The sequence below is a fragment of the Diospyros lotus genome, chromosome 4 (assembly GCF_014633365.1).
Source record: "Diospyros lotus cultivar Yz01 chromosome 4, ASM1463336v1, whole genome shotgun sequence".
Lineage (NCBI taxonomy): Eukaryota > Viridiplantae > Streptophyta > Magnoliopsida > Ericales > Ebenaceae > Diospyros > Diospyros lotus.
In genome coordinates, this window is record NC_068341.1 from 27,426,120 (window position 1) to 27,449,304 (window position 23,185).

Sequence of the window (23,185 nt, forward strand, 5' to 3'; positions counted from 1 at the left end):
CAATAACTTCGAAAGATAAACCTTCAAGGTAAGAGTTCCTAACCAAAGTTTGGTTATATGGTGAGTGTTCCTACATAAAAACTTGGATTATTGTGAGTGGTTCAACCCTAGTCCTGGTTTGTTTTCAAGCAAATGGTTTTTAGTTGGTTTCATGTGAGTATTCTTATCGAAATACTTGATTTCGTTTCATGCAAATGGTTTGGGCATGTGAATGGTTGATTTCAAATGGTTTAACCTATGATGGGTTGATTTCATGTGGATGGTTCATCCAAAATATTTTCTTACATGTGCATTGAAATACGGGCATTGAAATGTCATTTGCATGATTACATGTTGTGGTTATGGCATTAGCATGTGTGTGGAAATGGGTAGTGTTTTCGAGATGCTTTTGAGTAGGAACGTAATCTCTAAAGTGATTGTGGTGAGCCAGATTACTGCTTTGATGTTGACCCTCCTATGGCGGAAGTGGTAATGATTGTTCCCAAGATGTCGGAGAGATGCGTTGATGTTGGCCCTCTTAAACTAGGATTGTGTTATGCCAATGCGTTAATATGGTTATGTTGTCTTTAGAGAGATTGCTCTTTTACTGAGGTATGGGTTAAGCGTTGTATGGGATTCTCTTGGGGTGGGACATGTTGAGATTTGTCATTTTATTCATGGTCTTGCATATATTCATGAAAATGTTTTGAACCCTCACTTAGATGATTCAACATCTAATTTGGACTATGTCCCTGAAATATTCAAACGTTGCAGGTGAAAGTAGCGGCGCCAAGGGAAATGAGGTTAGCGAGATGTAGTTGTTGTTACATAGGTGATCTTTAGTAGGTTTTGAATATGTTTGAGGTATTCAGTTGTTATTTTTGAGGGACGAGTCTCTATGTATTTTGTTTAGAAAATGTGATGTTAAATGATGATACGATTTCTATGTTATAAATAAAAGTATCACAATTATGTATCATTTGAGGTTTCGATCTTGCTTCCACATCTATGATGTTATTACCTGTCTTATCTTATTGATTATTAAGTTTGATACACTGAGAAGGTAGAATGGGATTGTTAGGGGTTGATTTATGTGTATTGGATTGAGTGTATGTACGTTAAGTGTATGTTGAAAAAAATATTCTTGAAATCCTCAGATAACTCCGCGCTTGGGAAAAGCGGGGTGTTACAAGCATAGTGATTAAATTGAAATCTTGGTGCGTCTAATATCCGCACATTTTCTTGTTGTCTGGTAGAGTTCTTTTCACTTTCTTGCTCTTTTCTTTTTTGTTCTCTATCTTCTCCTCCTACCATCATTCTCACAACTTCAGTGTGGAGTATGTACTTGTTTGCTCTAGCAAATAAGTCCGTCAAGGATTTTGGGGGATCCAAGGATAACGATTCTTGGAAGCATGTTAATCATGCCCTTTGCATCATAGCATATATTTCCATTTCGAGAGATAGGTTTTGATTTTCAAAAGTGGCATTTTGAAATCTATCCACATGCTATCGTAGGGTTTCTTTAGTTCCTGTTGAATGCTGAGAAAATGCATCACATCTCTCTTTTTACGACTATTAATTACAAAGGCTTTAACGAATTTTGTTCTCAATTGTGCAAATGATGAAATGGATGCTTTAAGTAATCCTTTGAACCAAGTTCGGGCATGCCCTATTAGAGTTAGCGAAAACGCTTGACACATAATTTCGTCATCCCACTTGTGAAGTACCATCAACGATTCATAATTCTCAACATGATCATCCGGGTCATCCTTACTAGTATATAGGGTAATTTGTGGCATTTTAAACTTTTTGGGCAATGTCTTCCCTAATATGCTTTGGGTGAACAAGGATTTCTTTCAAGGCTGCTCTTCAATAGTCGGGACAAATTTTTTCTATTCTAGCATTTCTTCTGTTACTTTTTTCATGTCATTTCGCATACTCATTACGGTATTATTGTCAGCTCCTATATTTCTTGGTGTTGAATTCCTAGCGGGGCTTTGTTTTCCACCTGTGAGCGTGTTTTCAACAACTTCTAGTTGTCTTTCACCCTTTAGGCTCCGCCTACCACCTCTCTCTCTTTGGTAATCCATCTTACGCTCTCGATTTGGTCGTGGGGAGGCGTTAGGGTCCCGTGATGAGAGCTTTGAGCAATTACCTTGGTGGGGTGAGGACTGAGAGTGAGTTTCGGACACAGCTTCTTGATAAGAGTCAAGTTCCTTATCTCTTGATTGAGTTTTCCTTGGCGGTGTTGTTTAAGGTATAAATCTTCCCAGTTTTGCCGGTAGTGTTGTACCAGGAACCATACTTTGAAGTATTACAACCATGTCTCATAAGGCTTGCATTCTTTTGATATGTTATTGCTGCAATGCCTTATAGTCTGCCTAAGAGACAATGGGAGGAGCCTGTTGTGACGGTTCAGACTGATGGTGGGGTTGATGCTGATTCATCTAGTGTTGAGAACTTGGTGGAGGTGGTTGTGTCTCTACTTGTGGTTGGGGATCAAATGGAGTTCACTGAAGACTCCCTTGTTGTTGAAAGCCAAGTGGAGGCCAGGGCATCCCTTTGGGATTTTGCGAGTCTCATGAAGAAGGGCGAATTTCAACGCCTTGAGAGAAAGTCTATCAATTACCCCAGGTGGTAGCCATTGATAGTGTTCTTTATTTGACTTTTTATTGCACTTTCCCACAGACGACGCCAATTGTTGTTGCCAAGTTACAACAGTGAATTTATAATATAGGAAAACAAGATTGACGTCCAAGTATAAAGATTATCAAGAGTCTAAAAATAATTAGGAAGCTGAAAAATGATCATAGGGCCTTGAGGGACAATGACTTGTTGATGCTAATGAATAGGAGCCTTAAATAACCAATTGCCCTGAAATAATCGACTAGGTCTTGAGAACTGATTGGCCTTGAAAATTGACTAGGCCTTAAGAACCGACTGGGCCTTGAGAACCGACTGGGCTTGGAAAATGAACAAACGGTGAGAGGCGCGGGTGATCCTACGCAAACTCTCTGATGCTTAAGTCAGTTCAAGTTTGGGAGTAAAATAGAGTCTCAACAAATGAATGGGCATACTTGAGAATTGACTAGGCCTCGAAAAATAAACAAACGGTGAAATGCGCGAGTGACCCCGTGCAAACTTTTTGATGCTTAAGTCAGTTCAAGTTTGAGAGTAAAATAGAGTCTCAACAAATGAATAGGCATACTTGACAGCCGATTGGGCTTAGAAAATGAACAAACGGTGAGAGGTACAGGTGACCCTACACAAACTTTCTAATGCTTAAGTTAGTTCAAGTTTGAGAGCAAAATAGAGTCTCAACAAATGAATGGGCATACCTAAGTGAGGAGGCAAGTCTCCTATTTATAGAGGAAGTAGAATGGGAATACGTGGCAGCCATCTCGAATTTCTCGGATGGCATATTTTTGGTATATTCTCAGCATATTGAGCATCATATTTGACTTAGGGGTTGAATAAGTGCTGAAGGATCTTTGAGTCGAGAGAGTCTCGGTTGTGGCAACCAGTTATTTGAACCGAGAGGCTTTTGGTTGTGGCCATATTTGAATTGAGAGACTCTTGATTCTCAACCGAGAATCTCTCGGTTGAGACGAGTGGGGTCTCGACATCTACTTGTTCTCCCATTTCTTACTTCATTTTTGTCTCTTTCATGTATTTGACCCATATTTGTTTTCTAATATTTGTTGGGCATATCACTTCACATCCATGACCATAACTTCAAATTTTAGATAAGAAATTGTAAAATCATACCGAATTTATCAATTTTATGAACATTTACAAATTCTTTTATTTTACAATGATCACGTAATAATTTTTTCCATCAATCTTCATATTCTAGTCATGACCATAATCCATAAACCCCTAAATAAATGATATTTTTATTTTTTATTGTCATAAGAACCTACCTATTGCCTATGATGCAAGAATTTTTTGTAAGAGCACCGTTTCGACATTTTCTAAACACTAAAAAACGTTTTCGGGTTACTTTTGTAATTTAAAAATTTTTCATGACTATTGTGCAATATTAGGAAAATATTGATCCACAAATAGAAATAATTTTTTTTCGTTTTTAACTATTTTTTTTTTAAAATTTGTTTTCAGAATTTATTTGAATTCGTTATGAAGTTTATGTTTATTTTTTGATTGAATAATAAATTTTTACAATTTTTATATTAAAGATTATATTTATAAAAATATCTTTATATTTTTTTATTTATCTATTTTCTCTTACATTTCTATATCTTATTTTTTTGAAAAATAACGTTTCACCATTTTTGTTTCGTATTGTTTTCGTTTTCATATAACTTAATTTGTTTCAAAGATAAAAACAAATGAGTCCTAAATTTATGATTCTAAATTATTTCTTTCTAAATAAAAAATCTCTAAATCAACAGCTTATTTAATTTGTTGGCAAACTGTGATTGCAACCAGACATTGTTTAGGTCGAATCTGCCTATTGATTTGATTCTTCCTAAAAGTTTTAATGGAAATTTAGGGGAAAAAAAAAGAAAGAGAAAAAGGGGAGGAAGCGTATGGCCCTCATGCGCCGCACCGCATCCAGGACTCTGCGTCTAATTCCTTTGGAGGGCTCAGATTCTGTACACTTGGAACCCAACTGTCCACGTGTATGGCCCTCAAAACGTCATTTTCTCCCAATTCTGTACGTTCATTTATATTGCCAACAGGAAAAATAGAACCTTTCAAAACTTAACTTGTTCTGAGACTCCAACTCCTCTGCTCTCGATCCCTCCGTCCAGCCCAGCTTCTATTTAGCACCGCTTTCCTTCAGGCTTTGGCTTCTTCATGCCCTTCTCTCAAAAGCCCTAATTTTCACCTCATTCTTTTGGGCTCCTCTAATGCTGGCCATCTGAATTTGGTCTTACTTTCCGAAATCGGAATTTGGAGGTGTGTTTTCACTTTCTTGATCATTCAGCTGATTTTTCAAAATGGGTTTTTTCTTTTTGATTTCTTTGGCTTTTTGAAGATTTAAAGCTTGAGCTTTTAGTTGATTCGTTGCTTTCTCTGTGCTTTGCTTGTAGTGGGCTTCATTGTGCTCGTGCTGTTGGAAATTCAAATTGCTTGTTTTCTGAATTGGGTTATTAAGTGTATTTGACTGCCGGAATGTAGTCCAGCCTCTAGCTTCAATAGTAGGAGTGTTGCTATAATCTGATATTAGATACTATATAAGAATAATGCTGCTTGATGCCCACGCCATCAATGTCATTATAGTGGAAGGCCTTGCACGTGATCCTACTCGTACTTTATTTAATTTGTTTACCTTTTGTTTCAAACAGATTTCTTTCATTACTGTTTAAGGATAGCATTTGGCATTGAATTGATTGTTTTATTCATGTCTAGAATCGCATAATAAATCTTGTAATCTTTCTTCATAAAGTAATGGACTGAGATACTTTATTTGCTAAAAACACATTAATCTACTATGAGACTATTGGCAATTTTCAGCTGCGGTTGGATAAAAATAAGAAGTAAAAATTGAGAAGTCCTAGAATTATGGTAGCACTGAAGGACTTATTTTCTTTTTTTAAATAATCATAATCTATTTATTAAGTTCTAATACGCAATTTGTTTAACGTTAAGTGATATTATTATCTTCATGACTTAAATTGAGCATTAATCTTTAATTAAAAGTTGATTATGTCTGTCAGACACGCAATCTGTTTAGTACATTCATCTTTAATCACCTAAAGTTAAGCACATATTTATGAGATAATGTGAGTTTATAGGAAAGAAAGACTACTGTAAGTAGACCCCTGTGTAGGCGTTTCTTGCATGGGGCAGTGATTGAAGTGAAGGTGGTTGAGACTACAGCTAACACTTCATTTTTGCTGGGATAAATTTGTCACATTATTGCTTGCTCCTTTTAAAACTTGTTTTACTTTCTTCTTTGAGTTCTTGCTTGCTCTTACAACCATTTCTATTGGTTGATCTGAGTGGTTATAATGCTCCTCTAGTAGATTTAAATTTGTTGGCTCTGCAGGAGCTGCACGTTTGTTCGAAGATGAGTGCTTATATTGTAGGCATCCTTGTTCCTCTTGTATTTACTCTTTTGCTTCGGAATTCCAAGAATGGGAAGAAACGAGGGTTGGCTGCTGATGTTGGTGGGGAGCCTGGGTATGCAATTCGAAACTTTCGTTTTACCTCCCCTGTGACAACAGCATGGGAAGGTATCTCAACGCTTGCAGATCTTTTTGAGCAATCATGTAAGCAGTTCCAGAACAAAAGGTTTCTTGGAACTCGAAGATTGATTTCAAGAGAGATGGAGAAGGCTGAAGATGGAAGGACTTTTGAGAAACTTCATTTGGGGGATTATGAGTGGTTGAGCTATGGCGAAGTCTTTGAAGTTGTGTGCAATTTTGCTTCCGGTTTGGCACAAGTTGGGCATAGAAGGGAAGAACGGGCTGCAATCTTTGCTGATACGCGAGAAGAATGGTTTGTTGCACTGCAGGTGCTCACCTTACTGTGCTAGTACATTAAACAGTTCAGCTGCTGATACATTTGGTGAACCCTGTTGACCAAATTTTTATTAGAAGTGATAACTGAGTCTGCCATACATTTTTTCATTCTTGTTTTCTGGAATGTAATTGAATTCTATAAAAGTAAAGACAAGTAAAGACAATGATGTATCTTGCACTTTCTAATTTTCTTACTTTTATGATTTGAATTCTATTTCCAGTAATGTCTTTTCTATGTCATTGAAAATGTGGTTTGTTTTGTCAGGGTTGCTTTCGGCGCAATATTACTGTGGTTACCATATATGCATCTTTGGGGGAGGAGGCTCTGTGTCACTCATTAAATGAGGTTCTCTTTCATTCTCACTTCACACAAATAAGTACAGATGTACACTGTGTACTTGCTTACTTCTGCATGTCACTATACAATCCAGGTTTTTGTGAGTACTTATGCAATCAAAAGCTTATTTGAGACTGCTGAAAATAATCAGAAGTTATTTTGAGAATTATTTGGAAAAAGGTGGACATTCTTATCTTTTCCTCTTTGTGAACTTCAGTGGTCTAGAGAATAGAATGCCGTCAAAACAAACAATAATTTGTTGTTACTTGATCAACTGTGCTGACAGGATACATTTTTGGAGTATTATTTGGTTGGGAAGCATATGGGGATTAGTAAGATGTACATGCGTTGCTTAACTTCAAATTGCTGTTCAGTCATCAAACCTGACAATAGCTTAATGAGGTGTTTGATAGAGATTCCAATTTGTTTTTTTGTTTTTTTTTTCAAATACTACAATTTGAAAACATATTTAAAAAATACTACAATTTTCAAACTATTTAGCAAAATATTCCATGGTCTTCCAAGTCAGCATCCGCATTGGAAGGGAGACTGTAGTGGGACCAGAAAAACTCGCCTGTCGCAGTGGCGAGTTATTAACTATTCTTAGGTCTCCTTGTTTTGTGTCTTATTCTTTGTAGTTTTTCTTCTCCTTGTGGCAGTTGATGGCTTGGCTGCTGCTGAGATGGGCATGTTTCATGCATCTATGTCGTGACATTAGACAAATCAAAGGCCTGTAAATAAAGATAATGAGGTCATGGGAAGCCAATGATTCATTCAATTGTGCCCCGCTATTTCTAATTGTTTTTAGTAATTAATTGTTAAAATGTAAACCTAGCAACCTGCATGCTGCAGTGCGTCCCTTGTTTTGGTAATCTTCCCTGGATTGCCTAGCCCAAGCCCCAGCTCCACCTCTGGCAGAGACTCAGTTGCCACCTGCTCCTCTGCTCTCTCTCTTTCTCTCTCTCTCACACACACACACACAGCTTTCAACGCTTTGGGGAATAGTAACTCACTGGTCAACGTGGTGAGTAGTAACTAGCCACTGCGACTAGCGAGTTACTGTTAGTTCTATATAATGACAAATATATCCTGAGAGAGGGAGGGGGGGGGTGAATTGAGATTTGGGTAAATTTTCGATAACTTAATAAACTTTTGCTTGCAGGACACTAGGTTTCGAAACTAGAAGGAGTATGTTTCGAAACTAACCTTTCTATTAAGTATGTTTCGAAATATAGATGAGCATGTTTTGAAATCAAACTTACTGGCAGGTATGTTTCGAAACCTACTATAATATGTTTTGAAATCTTACTCTCTGATTTGCTTATTTCGAAACTTCTTTAGCTTTTAAAAAATAATTTTTTTGACAGCATAGGCAATAATAGTAAGCAAGTGAAATAATCAAAATAAGTGCACACGAGATTTATAGTGGTTTGACACTCGCCTACTCCACTACCTTCAAGCTTACCCACTTAAAGGATTTTCAACTACAATCACTTTCACTAGCGATCAAACTCATCAAGGGTTTTACCGCGGTTCACCCTAAAACCTTTACACAATGAGTTTTTATGGCTTAACTCAAACCTTCACCACATGAGTTTTTTCGGGCTAAACTCGAACCTTACAACATGTGAGTTTTAGGCTCAACTAAAATCTTTCCACAATGAGTTTTAGGCTCAACTCAAACCTTACAACTTAAACAAGATAAATAAAGTTTATCTCTTACAGCCCAGTAGATTTATGTAATGAAAACGTCTTACCAATATGGCTGTACAAACCTCTTTGGTTTGAGAATAGGAGAGCTTAGTTGAAAGAGACTTTGAATGCTTTAGCTCGCTTCTCCTTTTTCACACCACACCACACACTTAGGAATAGATGGAATGGATTTTTGTTGAATGCTTTGTCAACTGTTTTCTTTCACATGTGCTTGTGAGTGTAACTTGTGTCTCTTGAGAATGTATACATGAGTAAGTGCTTGTTCTCTTCTGTTCTTGTGTATGCATGATTGTCTTTTTATTTTCAAAGACCTGCTATATATATCAAGAAATAAAGATCTGACTAAAAATAGCCATTAGAGACAAGATCAGAAAGCTAGGTTTCGAAACATGCAAACTGTGTTTCAAAACATCACAAAAATAGACCAGGGTTTTGAAACACACACATCAGGTTTCGAAACATCCAGGCTTCCAGCTCAACTTAGCACTTAGAGACACAAACAAGTGGGAGACATATACTTAAGGAATCTCATGACCATTAAGATATAAAAATGGTCTCCACTTAGCCATTTAAGAAATGAGTTTGCAGGGCATGGAGAAATCATTTGAAAATGATTCTGAAAGCTTTTTAGATTAAACAAACATTCAGCTCCCATGCTTCTTGGTTTTGAAAATATACCTCGGACAAAGTGTCAGAGGTTTTGAAACATAGATAGGAGGTTTCGAAACATATTTCAAAAATTTCTTTCAAAACATATGCAACTCAAAATATATAAATGCTCTGCTGACGGAGACATAGGTTTCAAAACATGCTAAGGTAAGTTTCGAAATATGATATACAGATTCAGCAAACATTGGAACCTAGACAAAGTGCATTTCGAAACATATATAGAAACATAGTAGAACAGTGTTTCGAAACATAGAAACTTGGTTTCAAAACATCAAACATGAACTTGGATTTTTTCAAACATTTAAGCATTCGCGCCAAAGACTATTCATGCATGTTTCGAAATATGAAAGCTTATTTCAAAATATGAATTTCACAATCATGATTTTTCATTCTAAGATAGGTTTTGCATAAGACACATTTTCTCATATACAAAAAAATATGATACAACAATTACAACTAGGCTTGCTGATGACACTGGCGAGTCTGGTCCGGCTACGATCTGCCATGCTGGAACTGGATGCTGACTTGGAAGAAAGTGTAGTATTATACTAAACAGTTTAAAACTGGTAGTATTTTTTTTTAAATAAGTTCTTAAATTGTAGTATTTTAAAAAAGAATTCCTTCCAATTTTCCATTTTCTCTTAACTGTTTTAGGTTTCAATTCTTTGTGCAACTTTTTTTTTTTTTCCTTTAAAGAAAGGGATAACTTAACATGTTCAGTAACTGTAGTTTGTTTCATTTATTTTTTTTTTATTTTTTGTTTCCTTTTTCTTTTCCTTTCCCTTCTCTCCATGGCTTGTAAAGTCACCCAAGTCAAGCAACTCCACAGTGGTCATTACTGAGCTCCTAGACCTTGCCTGGGAATGGTATAAGAGTAGTTGACATCCTTGTGAGTCTTAGGTGGGGTTCGGAGTTCAGTGACTTCTTTGATAACATAAGTTGCTATCCATGGGGAGGGGAAGAAATGAAATGAAATGGAAAATTTTGTGCACATGTTTTTTATTGTTTTCATTTGTTTTTTAACGTTCCTAAAGTTTTTCAAAATTTTTGAAAACTAAAAACAAGCAATCAAATACCATTTCTTCTTTTGGCTTCCAAAATAATGAAAATGCAAACAGAAAACTGAAATTGGAAGGCCTACCCAATGGCCCTAAATTATATTTATTACTCTTCAATTCATAATCATGTAAGTAGCAATCCTAGTTCAGGTGGTTGTTCATAACATAATTGAGGTCAAAATGCTGTCTTTACCCTGGAATTTGATCCTCATTGAAGCCCTACTACTGCCAAATTATTGCAGCTGCTGCTACTGGTACTTAAGTCATTCAAATTCATAACTATAACGAGTATTAATCTTTTTCATTAATCTTTCTATGAAAATCAGCTACTTCCACCTCGATTCCTCTACTGTTCAACTCTATGGTATGTAACAACACTCTTCCAACCCACCTTTTGTCACTTGATTTGTGGTTCCAGCTGCATGATGAAAGGGTTTCGTATATTCTTTATCTCCATTTTCATCCTTAAGACCACCTTCTGGTAAGTCAAAGGGGAAGTGGTTGTTCCAGGTTCTCTTCTCTATATGGGCTCCCAGAGGTTGTTGCCTCAGAAAGCATGTACAGCTCACAACAAATCCTCAATCATAAACCACATCTCAGCAATTCTGGTTGCTGGCCTTGCCTGCCTCGTCAATGTCCCCTAGCCTGTCCAACCATGACTTTAGTTGAAATCCCTAACCTAATCTTTGAATTATGTTGCTCTGACACTAGTTGATGTAGGGTGAGAATAGAGAAAGGCAGCAAAACACAGTAGAAGAATAGTCTAAATTAGGTGAGATTGAAACTAGAACCTAGAACTTGGATTCTAGGATCTGAAAACCTCTAATTCTTTGTTTACAAAGTAATGGCTACTTGCAGTAGTCCTAAATGACTATTTATATTAGGCTAACTGCTACGCTTTTAACCCCAGCTTGATTAAAACTCTATCCCATCTAATCTTAAACATCCAACTCTTTACCAACTAATAAGTCACATGCTAGTCGATGACCACTTACATAAAATTAAAACAGAATTGTAGTGCTAAATGAAACAAAAGCAAGATAACATAAGTAATTAGGAAAATTATATGCTCCTGCATCAGGGAATAATGGTGTTGGGGACAAAGATGACTTTGGAGGTTGTACTAACCTATCATGCATTTGAAAATTGAAAAAAATAAAAAAGTTTCTCCTTGCATTAATCATGCACTGTATGGTACCACTAAGGTAATTTCGGTTTATATGGTGAAAGATGCTATGACTTGGGGAAGTTGTTAATAACCTTATTATGCATTTGAAAATAGGAAAAACATAAAATAGAAGTTTATCCTTCCATTTAATCATGCACTGTTTGCTACCACTTAGGTGATTTCTGCTTATGTTGTGAAAAATGCTTGCCCTTTATTTGATGCAGCACTTTCTCAATAAATTATTTTGATATGTTGTTCCTTAAATTTACAATTTTAGCTTCTTGAATTCTTAAACTTTTTTCAAGTAGTACTTACATTTTTTGGTGAATCCTGATTTAATATTGGGTCTTTAGCTTTTATGGTTGAGACAACTTCAATTTTCATTATCAGACGTGGAAAGATTAATTGCATGATGTCAATATGTTTCTATGTTCAAAACTTGTACCTAACAACTAACTGCTCATCATTCCCCTCCTCCTCCTACAACCATTCTTTAGTTGTGGACTCATTCTCTTTACCGTGGCATTTTATCATTGTTAACATATTCTTCAGACGGAGGTCACAACTGTGATTTGTGGGCACAAAGAACTGAAGAAACTTTTGGAGATAAGTGGGCAACTTGACACGGTAAAGCGTATTATATGCATGGATGGTGAGATCCCATCAAATGCCTCATCAACTGAAAGCAGGAACTGGACAATCACTTCATTTTCTGAAATAGAAAGACTAGGCCTAGAGAATCCTGTTGATGCGGACTTACCTCTTCCAGCTGACATTGCAGTCATAATGTATACAAGTGGGAGCACTGGTTTACCTAAGGTTGGTAAAGATCTATCTGTATATATATGCATGTTTGTCTATATATCATAGACTCATTCTGATACCATTATTGTGATTATTATAATTTTCAGTATTATAGAAATCACTTATCATACTGCTCCCTTCCTGTTAGGAGCTCTGTTATTTCATTAAATTTCAATAATCATATATATGCACAAGGTTGCTAGTGAAAGTGAAAAACAGAATAATAATAAAAATCAAAAAAGAAAAGAACTTCTAATATGCATGACATGTGGAGGTGTGTTGAATAAATTGTCTTGTTGACAATTCCAAATAGTTCTGCAAGGACTTTCTTGAGTTGAGTGCAGTGACAAGCTTCTGGGTATGTATGATACACATGTTTCTGTTTTGACAAGCTTCTGGGCATGCATGACAAGCTTCTGGACTTTCCATTTTGATTTTCTTTTAAGCGTGTGAAATTATCACTGAGCAATTTTTTGGCTAATTAGATGAAATATTGTTCATTTTTGGAGAGAGATTCAAATACTGAGTAGGTTGACTATTTGAAGAATCTTGGTGTGGCTTGCCCTAATAGGTCTGGTTGTGGTTCTAAGGGTCTAAGCTGTGCAATAAATTTCCTAAGAGGTTGGAGGTTTTAGGGGCCTAAGATATGCAAATTCAACTATCTAAAAGAGGTTGCCTGAGAGATTTCGCAATTGCTTGTCAGTGGGTTTATGCAACAGTGAAGCAATATGTATATATTGGTGGACCCTGTTGTGTCCTGGGTGTATCTGAACATATCCATTGTCCTGATTGTATTTGAACATATCGGTTGATATGGTCCATAAATCAATGGATGTATCTGATTAGAACTTTAAAGCCTGTATGCTATTCTTGGTCTTTTATTCTGCAAAAACCTGAACCTCTATTTTTTTTTTCCTTACCTATTTTGTGTGATTTTGTTTTTGAAAATCTATCTGAAATGCTCAATAAAGCCTTACTAGATATATTAGTAGGGATAATAAATCATTAGTATAACTTCCAACTCATACAGGGAGTAATGATGACACATGGCAATGTTCTAGCGACAGTTTCTGCGGTCATGACAATTGTTCCTGGCCTTCGAAGCAAGGATGTTTATTTAGCATACCTACCCTTGGCTCATATCCTTGAGTTAGCTGCTGAGGTATGTTAAATCACTGAGGATCTTTGTAATTGTAATATATATATTTTTTGCTTGATTTAATTGGAATAGTTTGATGGCCATATTTATCTCATTTGATGGTGAATCCTTGCTTGTGTAAGAGTATTTTGAGAATTCATTTTGTCTTACAGAATGTTATAGCTGCTGTTGGTAGTTCAATAGGATATGGTTCCCCTTTGACTCTTACTGATACATCAAACAAGATAAAGAAGGGGACAAAAGGGGATGCTTCTATGTTAAGGCCTACATTGATGACAGCCGTCCCAGCAATTCTTGATCGGGTTAGAGATGGCGTGCAGAAGAAGGTCTATAAAAATTTTCTTGCACTTGCATTTATATTTGCATATATGTATATAACACATGTCTGTAAACTATCTTCTATATATTTCACTGCAGACTTCTATTTATTTATCTATTTGTTTGGCTTCTCTAAACAAGGCTGTTTATGTAAAAATCTTGCTAAATCTTTAGATTGTTGCAACTGGTGGACTATCAAAGACACTGTTTGATTTGGCTTATGCACGGCGGTTATCTGCAATGAATGGAAGTTGGTTTGGGGCATGGGGACTAGAAAGGCTTCTGTGGAACTTTCTTGTGTTTAGAAAGGTTAGAGCAATTTTGGGTGGCCGCATCCGTTTCGTGCTGTCTGGTGGCGCTCCTCTTTCTGGTGACACTCAGAGATTTATTAACATTTGTCTTGGGTTAGTACAATATCATATATTTTGTTTGTTCTTCACATTTAAAATTACCTAATGTTATGATGTTTTTGTTAACTTACCACTGGCTTTATGTGTTTAATATTTGGAAGCATTTATTCTCCTAAGTGCTCTAAACTCACCTTTGAAAGACCATTCTACTGTTGACCATTCTACTGTTGATCAAATTTGATGAGTGGAAATCCACCTCTCCCCCCTGCCCCCCACATCAACAAATAATAATAATAATAATAATAATAATAATAATAATAATAATAATAATAATAATAATAATAATAATAATAATGCTTAACAGAAAGCAAGAGATGGGAAATTTCTAATGTTATTGTAGTTCTATGAGTATTTATAAACTAAGGAGATGGAGAAATAAAGTTCTCTATTTTCCGTACTGCAAATACACTTATTCCTCTTTTTTCTTATAGAGGAAGAGTACAACATAATAGGAAAGAATAAAAAAGGAAAGAAGAATATACATAATATTCCTACAATATACTTTATCAATCAAGGAAGTGATTTGGGATATCAATTACTTAGATTGGAGATAATTCCCATTAGTTAAAGAAGGAAATTAGCTTTTTTCCATTTCTACATTCACCCTCAAGCTGGTTTGAAGATATATTCCATGGCAAACTTGCTCACTAATTTTTCAAACTAATTTTTTGTGTAATCCCTTTGTAAGAACATTGGCGACTTGATTAGCTGTTAGAATGTAAGGCATACAGATTATCCCATTATCAATTTTCTCCTTAAGAAAGTGCTTATCTACCTCTACATGCTTAGTCCTGTCATGAAGTATCGGATTGTGGGCAATGGAAATTGCATCTTATTATCACAATAAACCTTAGCCAATAAGGAAGCGGAGACCTTTAAGTCTTCAAGTAACCTCTTTATCCACATAACCTCACAAATCTTGTGGGCTCCCGAACGAAATTCAGCTTCAGCACTACTTTTGGCCACCACGTTTTGATTTTTGTTCCTCTAAGTGACAAGATTACCTCCCACGAAGGTGCAGTAGCCTGACATAGATCTTCTCTCAGTAACACTATGTCATGACCCAAGAATCTATTGAGGGGCAATATAGTAATAGGTTGATAATAGTTGTTAGAAGATATTTTAGATATTTTAGCTATTGGTTATAAGCACATGGGTGCTGTTATGCAGTTAGTTAGAAGCAAATATGCCTATATAGGGCTATGTAAACGGATGGGAGGATACGCTTGAATTGATGAAATGAATTTTAAACTCTATTCTCTCTCTCAATTCTTCTTCTCTTTCCTCCCCAATTCTCTCTGTTTCAATTCTAAATCTCCCTCCCGTTCTGCTTTCTCTTCTTAAATCCCTCCAAATTCCTATCACAACCCTAGCCAAACCCTAGGGCTGTGACAATTGCAGCCACTGTTATGCTTCAAGACCAAGTTTATTGTAACAACAGAAAAAATTGCACACTTACAGCGACTTGATCGGCCTCCAAGAGTCCTTTAGACCGTCTTAATTGTCAGCCGAGAATCACAATCGAAAACGCAGCAATTGAGAATCAACGGAACTGCTCTAGGAGTCTCCTTCAAATTCTGAATATAGATCACAGCCAATAATCGATGTGAATGCACCCTAGACACCCTGGACTGCTTGTTGTCAATTTTCGATCAACCTTGTTTCCTTCCAACTTAAATCTCAAACACAGAAAATCCACTGCTCAGTTCTTCAGCAAGGTTCACCACACTTTCGCTGCTCTGTCACGCAATGGCTGAGGCTCACCGGCTTAGGAATGCTTTCAAAACTACACTCCCGATTGCCACGAGACTTGCTGGAATTAGATACCGGAATTTCCGCACTTCTTAGCCGAGACCCCACAGAATTTAGCGGCAGTAAAAGGAGTCGAAAGCTGGAATTAGTTGTTGTGCTTTAGCTTGCTGACCCACACTGCCCAACCTCGGAAAATAGCCGCAAACAACCTACTCTTCCGCTTCACATAAGCCGCCCAGAACAAGCGATCGCCTCACCTTCTGGATCGACTACAACAATTCGGAAAACAGCAGCAATTCACCTTGTCGTTCCACCTTCAAAATCGCGACAGCCAAGATTGATTTGCTGCCTCTTTCGCATGCACGTCTTTCTTCTCGCTCAAGTGAATTCAAGATCGCTGGTGTAATCGCTACCCAATCACCGTCCACAAGCTCCTATCGTGAATCTTCCTGGCTGGCTCGCCTTCAATTCTGGACACGATTAGAGTCTTACCCGTGAACCGTCAGCCTCTTGCACTGATCGTTCTCCACACAAGATTGTAGGGGATTAAGATAGCCCAAGCTTTGTGTGCGTTTGCTGAGAATCAATGACTACCCCCAAACTCGCTTCCACTTCGCGCCTTCCTTTCTCGCCCGAATCAGTGCCTTTGTCTCACCCAACCGTCTTCGACGGACTCCCTCACCAATAGCGAGCGTTGTCTGTTCACGACGCTTCAGGTATGCTCGCCTATCGATCCACTCCAATCGTGAACGCTCCTCTATACTGATTGATGATGGGCTCCGTTATGAATCGGCGACGAAAATTACAGCCGACCAAATCAACCCACTCACTTACAAAAACGATTGAATTTACAACCTAGGAATGATTGGCTCTGGTTGGAATCACCTTCCAGAATCGTCCAGATCCAATTCAACAGCTGAGGACTGCCGCTCAGTTGTAGTTGAACTAATCAAAATCTTAGGACGGGCTCTGTTGCGGTCTCTGAGGATTCGATCGACTCTGTTGGAGCTCCCTATGAGTTCGATCAATACCATTGCAGCTCCTCAACAATCACTCGTATCACTGGAATTGCCAAATTCTGCAACTCATTTGCTTCCGTTAAGAGTTGCTTGAATTCGCTTTTAATGACCGTCTTGCTCCGCTTCGAATCTGGCTTGCTTACTTCAAATCTGATCGGACACTATTGATTTTCCAAAATCACAGCCAAGGAATGACTGCTCTGATACCAATTGTCACAACCCTAGGGTTTGGCTAGGGTTGTGATAGGAATTTGGAGGGATTTAAGAAGAGAAAGCAGAACGGGAGGGAGATTTAGAATTGAAACAGAGAGAATTGGGGAGGAAAGAGAAGAAGAATTGAGAGAGAGAATTAAGAGAGAGAATAGAGTTTAAAATTCATTCCATCAATTCAAGCGTATCCTCCCATCCGTTTACATAGCCTTATATAGGCATATTTGCTTCTAACTAACTGCATAACAACACCCATGTGCTTATAACCAATAGCTAAAATATCTAAAATATCTTCTAACAATTATTATCAACCTATTACTATATTGACCCTCAATAGATTCTTGGGTCATGACACACTACCTGCCCAGTCTGTGTCTGTATAAGCCTCTATGTGAAGATGTTTTCGTTTTTTGAAGAGCAAACCTTTTCCAGGTGTTCTCTTTAGGTACCTTAGAATTCTGTAGGTAGCTTCAAAGTGTTGTGAACTTGGTGAGTGCATAAATTGGCTTACAACACTTACTGCAAATGCTATATTAGGTCGAATGTGGGATAAATAGATGAGTTTGCTCGCAATTCTTTGGTATTTCTCCCTTTCTACCACATCTTTGGCCTCAACAAGTTGCAACTTCAAGTTAGGTTCGATGGGAGTTTCAGTTATCTTATACCCAAGCATTCTTGTTTCATTGAGAAAATACAAGACATACTTACGTTTGTTGACAAAGATTCATTCCTTAGATCTTGCAAATACCATCCCAAGGAAGTACTTTAGGGGTCCCAAGTCCTTGATCTCAAACTCATGCTAGTTTCCTCTTAAGCTGTCCAATCTCTCCCCTATCATCACTAGTCATTATTATATCATCCACATATACAATCAAAATAGCCCTCTTACTGTCTCTAGAGTGCTTGAAGAACATTGTGTGGTTGGCTTGGCTTTGAGTATAACTATAGCCCTTCATCGCCTTTCCAAACCTTTCAAACCACGGTTTTGAAGACTGTTTTTGAACAGATTTTGTTCTAAGGGTATAACGCCTGAGAACTTCAACTAAGCTTGTGGAAATCAAACTTGTTAATTGATTCAATGAACAGAAATCTATTTATACAATTTCTAGGCTGTTTAATCCTAATATTTAGGAGATAAGATGCAGTAAGAAGATAAACTACAACAGAATTTAAGCAATAAATAATAAAAGATAACAATCACATCTACTCCTATTATTTCTCCTGATTTCTAGGAGCTTTAATTTTCAACTTTATGCTTATCTTTCCAACTCCTTTAGCAGTCTTCTTTATCTCTTTAATCTCGGTAACACTCCCATTTCACTTAGGACTCTCCAACACCCCCCTCAAGTTAAGGAATAGATCATAGTTGTTGAATCGAGATTCGAATCGAGAATCGAAATCCTTATTTTACGAATCGTGAATTGAGAATCGAATCGAATCGTAAGATTCAGTACACATTTTTAATTTCAAATATAAATAATATATATCCATAGAAAATAAATAAAATATATTAAAATTATACCAAAAATATATTTATGTTGCCTTTAAATTCAAATTGTATCAAATCAAACCACTTTCAAAATAACAAACTAGAAAAAAACAACTATTAGCCATTAGGCTACCAATAAATGCCATTGTCCATAATTTTCACAAGTTATCAATCATCTTCATCTTCAAGTTGAAGAGTATCATCATCTTCAAACGTAGCCAAATCCATTTGCTCTCCATCCTCTACATCTTCCTCATCATCAATCATTTCTAAATCCAATTCTTCTTCCACATTGTCTTCAACAACTTTTCCTTTTCTTTTTCTGTCTAGCTTCAAGTTCCTTGGCCCTATATTATACAATATAAGTTATAGCATATTAGAATTCAACCCAAACTTAAACAAACACATTAACTTATTTTTAGAATGTAGAAAACTATAAAGTATAGATATATACCTCTTCTATTATTACTTGGTTGAATACCTCCATCATCTTCAAAACATTCATTAGCATCCATCCATGAATTATCTTGGGGTAAACAAGGATCTTCTTGTTCGGTGATCCATTCATCATCGGACTCCATATCACTCAAATAAATAGGATCATAATTTTCACCTCTTTTCTCCCTCTTAGCTTGCCTTAATTCAAGTTGAATGTTATATTTCACAAAGACAAGAGCATTTAATCTTTGTTGTTCCAAACAATTTCTCTTTTTTGAATGGACATGCTCAAATGTGCTCCAATTTCTTTCGCATCCTGTAGCACTACATGTGAGACTCAAGACTCGTATGGCTAGGTTTTGTAACTCTTTACATTCTTCCCCATAGCTTTCCCACCATAAAGCTAAGATAGAAAAATAAAAAACTAATTAGTCTAATTAGTTTAAAGGAGCTAACAATTGAAATTTGAAAATTAAAACATTAAATCAAAATAATACTTGGTTGCTTCTTGTCTCTTATTAAAGTAGCCATACTCATGCCAAACAATCCGTCACCTTTTTTAAACTTTTCTAATTGCTCATCAATTTTTAGTCTTGTTTCAATATCCGGATAGATCTTTTCTATTGTCTTGTATAAACCAACTTTAACTTCTATATCCGCATTAAAAGACTCATCATATTGAAACCTTAAAAAAAATGCAATACAAGTAAGAAACAACAAAGCATATACAATACAAAAATTTGTTAGTTATAGGAAATATGATTTTAGAAACTCACTTGGGATTAAGAAAATATCCCGCTGCATGGAGTGGCCTATGAAGTTGCAAATCCCATCTTGTATCAATAATGTTCCAAATGCGCTCATACTTTATCTTTTGATGGTTGAAATTTTGTGCAATTTTCTCCTTTGCCCTATCCATTGCTTCATATATGTATCCCATTGCTGGTTTCACATCCCCATCAACAAGTCTTAAAACTTTAACAAGTGGACTTACACACTTTAAGCAATACTTGATCGATTTCCAAAACTTGTCATCGGATAACAAAATTGCTCCCACTTTAATTGCATCCACCTTAGAAGCATAATGACTTTTAGCCCACTCTTCTGATGCAAACATAGCCCTAAGAGGAATCTTATTTTCCTCAAAGCTCCTCAATGTAAGAAATGATGTAGCAAACCTTGTAACTCCTGTCCTCTTCAACTCTCTCTTCTTAGAGAACTTCCTAAACATGCTAAGGACCCAAGCATGTCTATAAATGTATACACAAACTTCTTTAGCCTTCTTTATTGTATCTGTGAAAATAAGCAACTCACCTATATCATGTAAGATCAAATCAATGCAATGTGCTGCACAAGGAGACCAAAATAATTTTTTTCTTTTCTCCATCAACAAGTCACCCGCAGCTACATAGGCTGAAGCACTATCAGTCACCACTTGAACAACATTTTCCTCCCCAATTTCCTCCACCAATGAATCAAGCAACTCAAATAACTTTTGTGCATCTTTTATAACATCTGAAGTGTCAATAGATTTAAGAAAAACTGTTCCACTTGGACTATTCACCAAAAAGTTTGTAAGAGATCTACTTTTCCTATCCGTCCACCCATCCGACATCAAAGTACAACCAGTTCTTTTCCACTCCTTTTTATACTTCTCCAGTATTGAGTTTACATTGTCAACTTCCTTCTTAAAAAATGTAACCCTAGCCTCATGATAACTAGGAAGTTTTAAACCCTTACCATATTCACCAACCGCTTCCATCATTGAAGCAAAAAGAGGACTTTTTACCAAAACAAAAGGCAATGCATGTCCATACAAAAATCTACAAATGCTATGAACAACGGGCTCCCTTTTCTTAACCATTGCATTTAAACTTTGTTGTTTTTCTTTCCCTTTAGTGACAAAGACATCCATACTAGTTTTTCTTTTTCCTCCTATCATTTGAACTTCTGTCTCTTCTTCTTGGAAATATTCTTTTTCATTCACCTTTTGTCTTTCCAATTCTCCTAATATCTGAATACAAAGTTCCCTCACATTATCTGGACATTGTGTACACGGAGCCACATTATCATGATCACCCGCAAAATGGTGTTTCATTCGATTTATCCCTCCCCATCTTTCAAGTCCACAATAATTGCACTTTAAGTTCATTCTATTTCCATTAATCCGAGTGCAATATTCCCAGATAGGATCATTATTCTTTGTTGTAGATCCCTTTTTTGATCTTGACGCCATATTCAACAAGAAAGAAAGCAATATTCTTCTAGCATTGAAAAAAAATATAAAGTCAAAATTTTGAAATAAAAAACAATACAAATATCATGAAAGAAAATAAAAAAAGTAGAACAAATTTGACCAGACAATAAAACATATTAGAAAAAATCAGAAACAGAAAAAAAGACACAGCACAACAGTCGACACTGCAGTGCAATAGGCTAATAGCAGGAAAATATATATAAAAAAAATAAAACAATAACAAGTTAAGTTAACAATTACAAAATAGGTTCTCTTAACCCCCAAAGTCAACAAAAATAGCTGTAAAAGACATAGCAATCAGCACTGCAGTGCAACAGCAACAAAAAAATAAAAAAAAAACAAAACAAGAAAACCTCAAAGTCAATAAAAACAGCTGGTGCTCAGAAATAAGCATGAGTGGTTGAGGCTCATGTGCCCAGCTGCTCACATCTCTGATGTCTTTGTTGGCACGTGAGCACATGAAAAATTATAATATCATTTTCAAGGATGAAAAATGATTTGACGAGAGAAGTGGCTAGAACAGAAGCACTGGTTTCAACACTCGTCAAGACTCCCAAGCTGGATTTTCTCTAGGAATAGGCATAGAATAGAAGCACTGGTTTTAAGCAAACGCAATCTTCTTCTTAGGATTCGTATGGTCTCGGCGTCTCGCATAAAGCAAAGAAAAAGAAGAACTGAAGAAGAAGAAAGCAACGCACCTTGAACAGAACCTGAAGTCTTGCGGTCGCAGCTCTCGAGTCTCGCCTTTGCTTCTGTCGTTTCATCTCATGCTCATATGCAGCGTTTTTGCTTCTCTGTTTCAACTTTCCAGCTTCCAGCTCCTAACGTTTCAGGTACTGCCGTTTCACCTCATTTCTATTTCAGTTTTGTGATTCGTTCGATTCACTCGATTCGTCCGATTCTACTGATTCTTTGCCGATTCTTTCGATTCATGGTCGATTCTAAGCAATTTTCGATTCTACCTATAGATTCGACTCGATTTCTCTTAGAATCGAGCCGAATCGTGCGATTCGCGATGCGAATCGCACGATTCTAACAACAGTGGAATAGATATCTCTCATTCCTAGCTTGTTGATAAGAGTCTCAAAACCTAATCTTGTCATGGATTTGGTGAGCACATCTGCTACCTGTTCTGTTGTAGGAATATATGTCAGTTTGATGTCTCCTTCTTCAATCTCTCGTTGGATGAAACTCCGGTCGATCCTAACATATTTCATTCTATCATGTTGTACTGGATTGTTAACAATACATATAGCTAATTTACTATCACTGTAAAGCTTTGTTGGCTTTGTTAGTGGTAGTTGTAAATCCTCCATTAATCTCACCAACCAAATTAGCTCACAAATACCTTGGGCAATGGCCCTGAATTCTACCTCAGCATTGCTTCTTGCCACTATAGATTGCTTTTTGCTTCTCCATGTGACTAGGTTGCCCCACAATTTTGTGCCAAAACCTGATGTAGACCGGCTGTCCATCACCAATCCTGCCCAATTTGCATCAAAATATCCTTCAGCCCCCCTTTCATTACTCTTTTGAAACAATAATCCCTTACCTGGTGTTCCTTTCAAGTACCTCAAAATGTGGTATACAGCTGCCATATGTTGTGTTGGAGCATGCATAAATTGGCTTATGATGCTCATAGAATAGGCTATGTCTGGGCGAGTTAAAGACAAATAGATTAGTCTTCCAACTAGCCGTTGATACTTTTCCTTATCCACCTGAGGATCATTATCTCTCTTCACATATTTCCAATTTCTTTCTAGAGGAGTGTATCTTGGTTTGCATCCAATCATTCCTGTATCTCTTAGAAGATCAAGAGTATATTTTCTTTGAGATATTATCATACCTTCTTTACTCCTTGCAATTTCCATCCCCCAAAAATACTTCATTGTTCCCAAGTCTTTTAGGACAAAT

General features: G+C 36.7%; 1 protein-coding gene across 1 annotated transcript in view; it reads left to right on the forward strand.

Moving 5' to 3' along the window:
- The first annotated feature begins 4,688 nt into the window (after positions 1–4,688).
- The window catches only part of LOC127799228 (long chain acyl-CoA synthetase 9, chloroplastic), a 55,063-nt gene continuing 36,566 nt past the window's right edge, over positions 4,689–23,185 (forward strand). Inside the window, exons 1-7 of the mRNA XM_052333046.1 lie at positions 4,689–4,902; positions 5,996–6,463; positions 6,736–6,816; positions 11,968–12,234; positions 13,250–13,381; positions 13,531–13,704; positions 13,871–14,100. Coding sequence (XP_052189006.1) covers positions 6,017–6,463; positions 6,736–6,816; positions 11,968–12,234; positions 13,250–13,381; positions 13,531–13,704; positions 13,871–14,100 — 1,331 coding nt within the window. The 5' untranslated portion in view covers positions 4,689–4,902; positions 5,996–6,016. The remainder of the gene's footprint in view (positions 4,903–5,995; positions 6,464–6,735; positions 6,817–11,967; positions 12,235–13,249; positions 13,382–13,530; positions 13,705–13,870; positions 14,101–23,185) is intronic.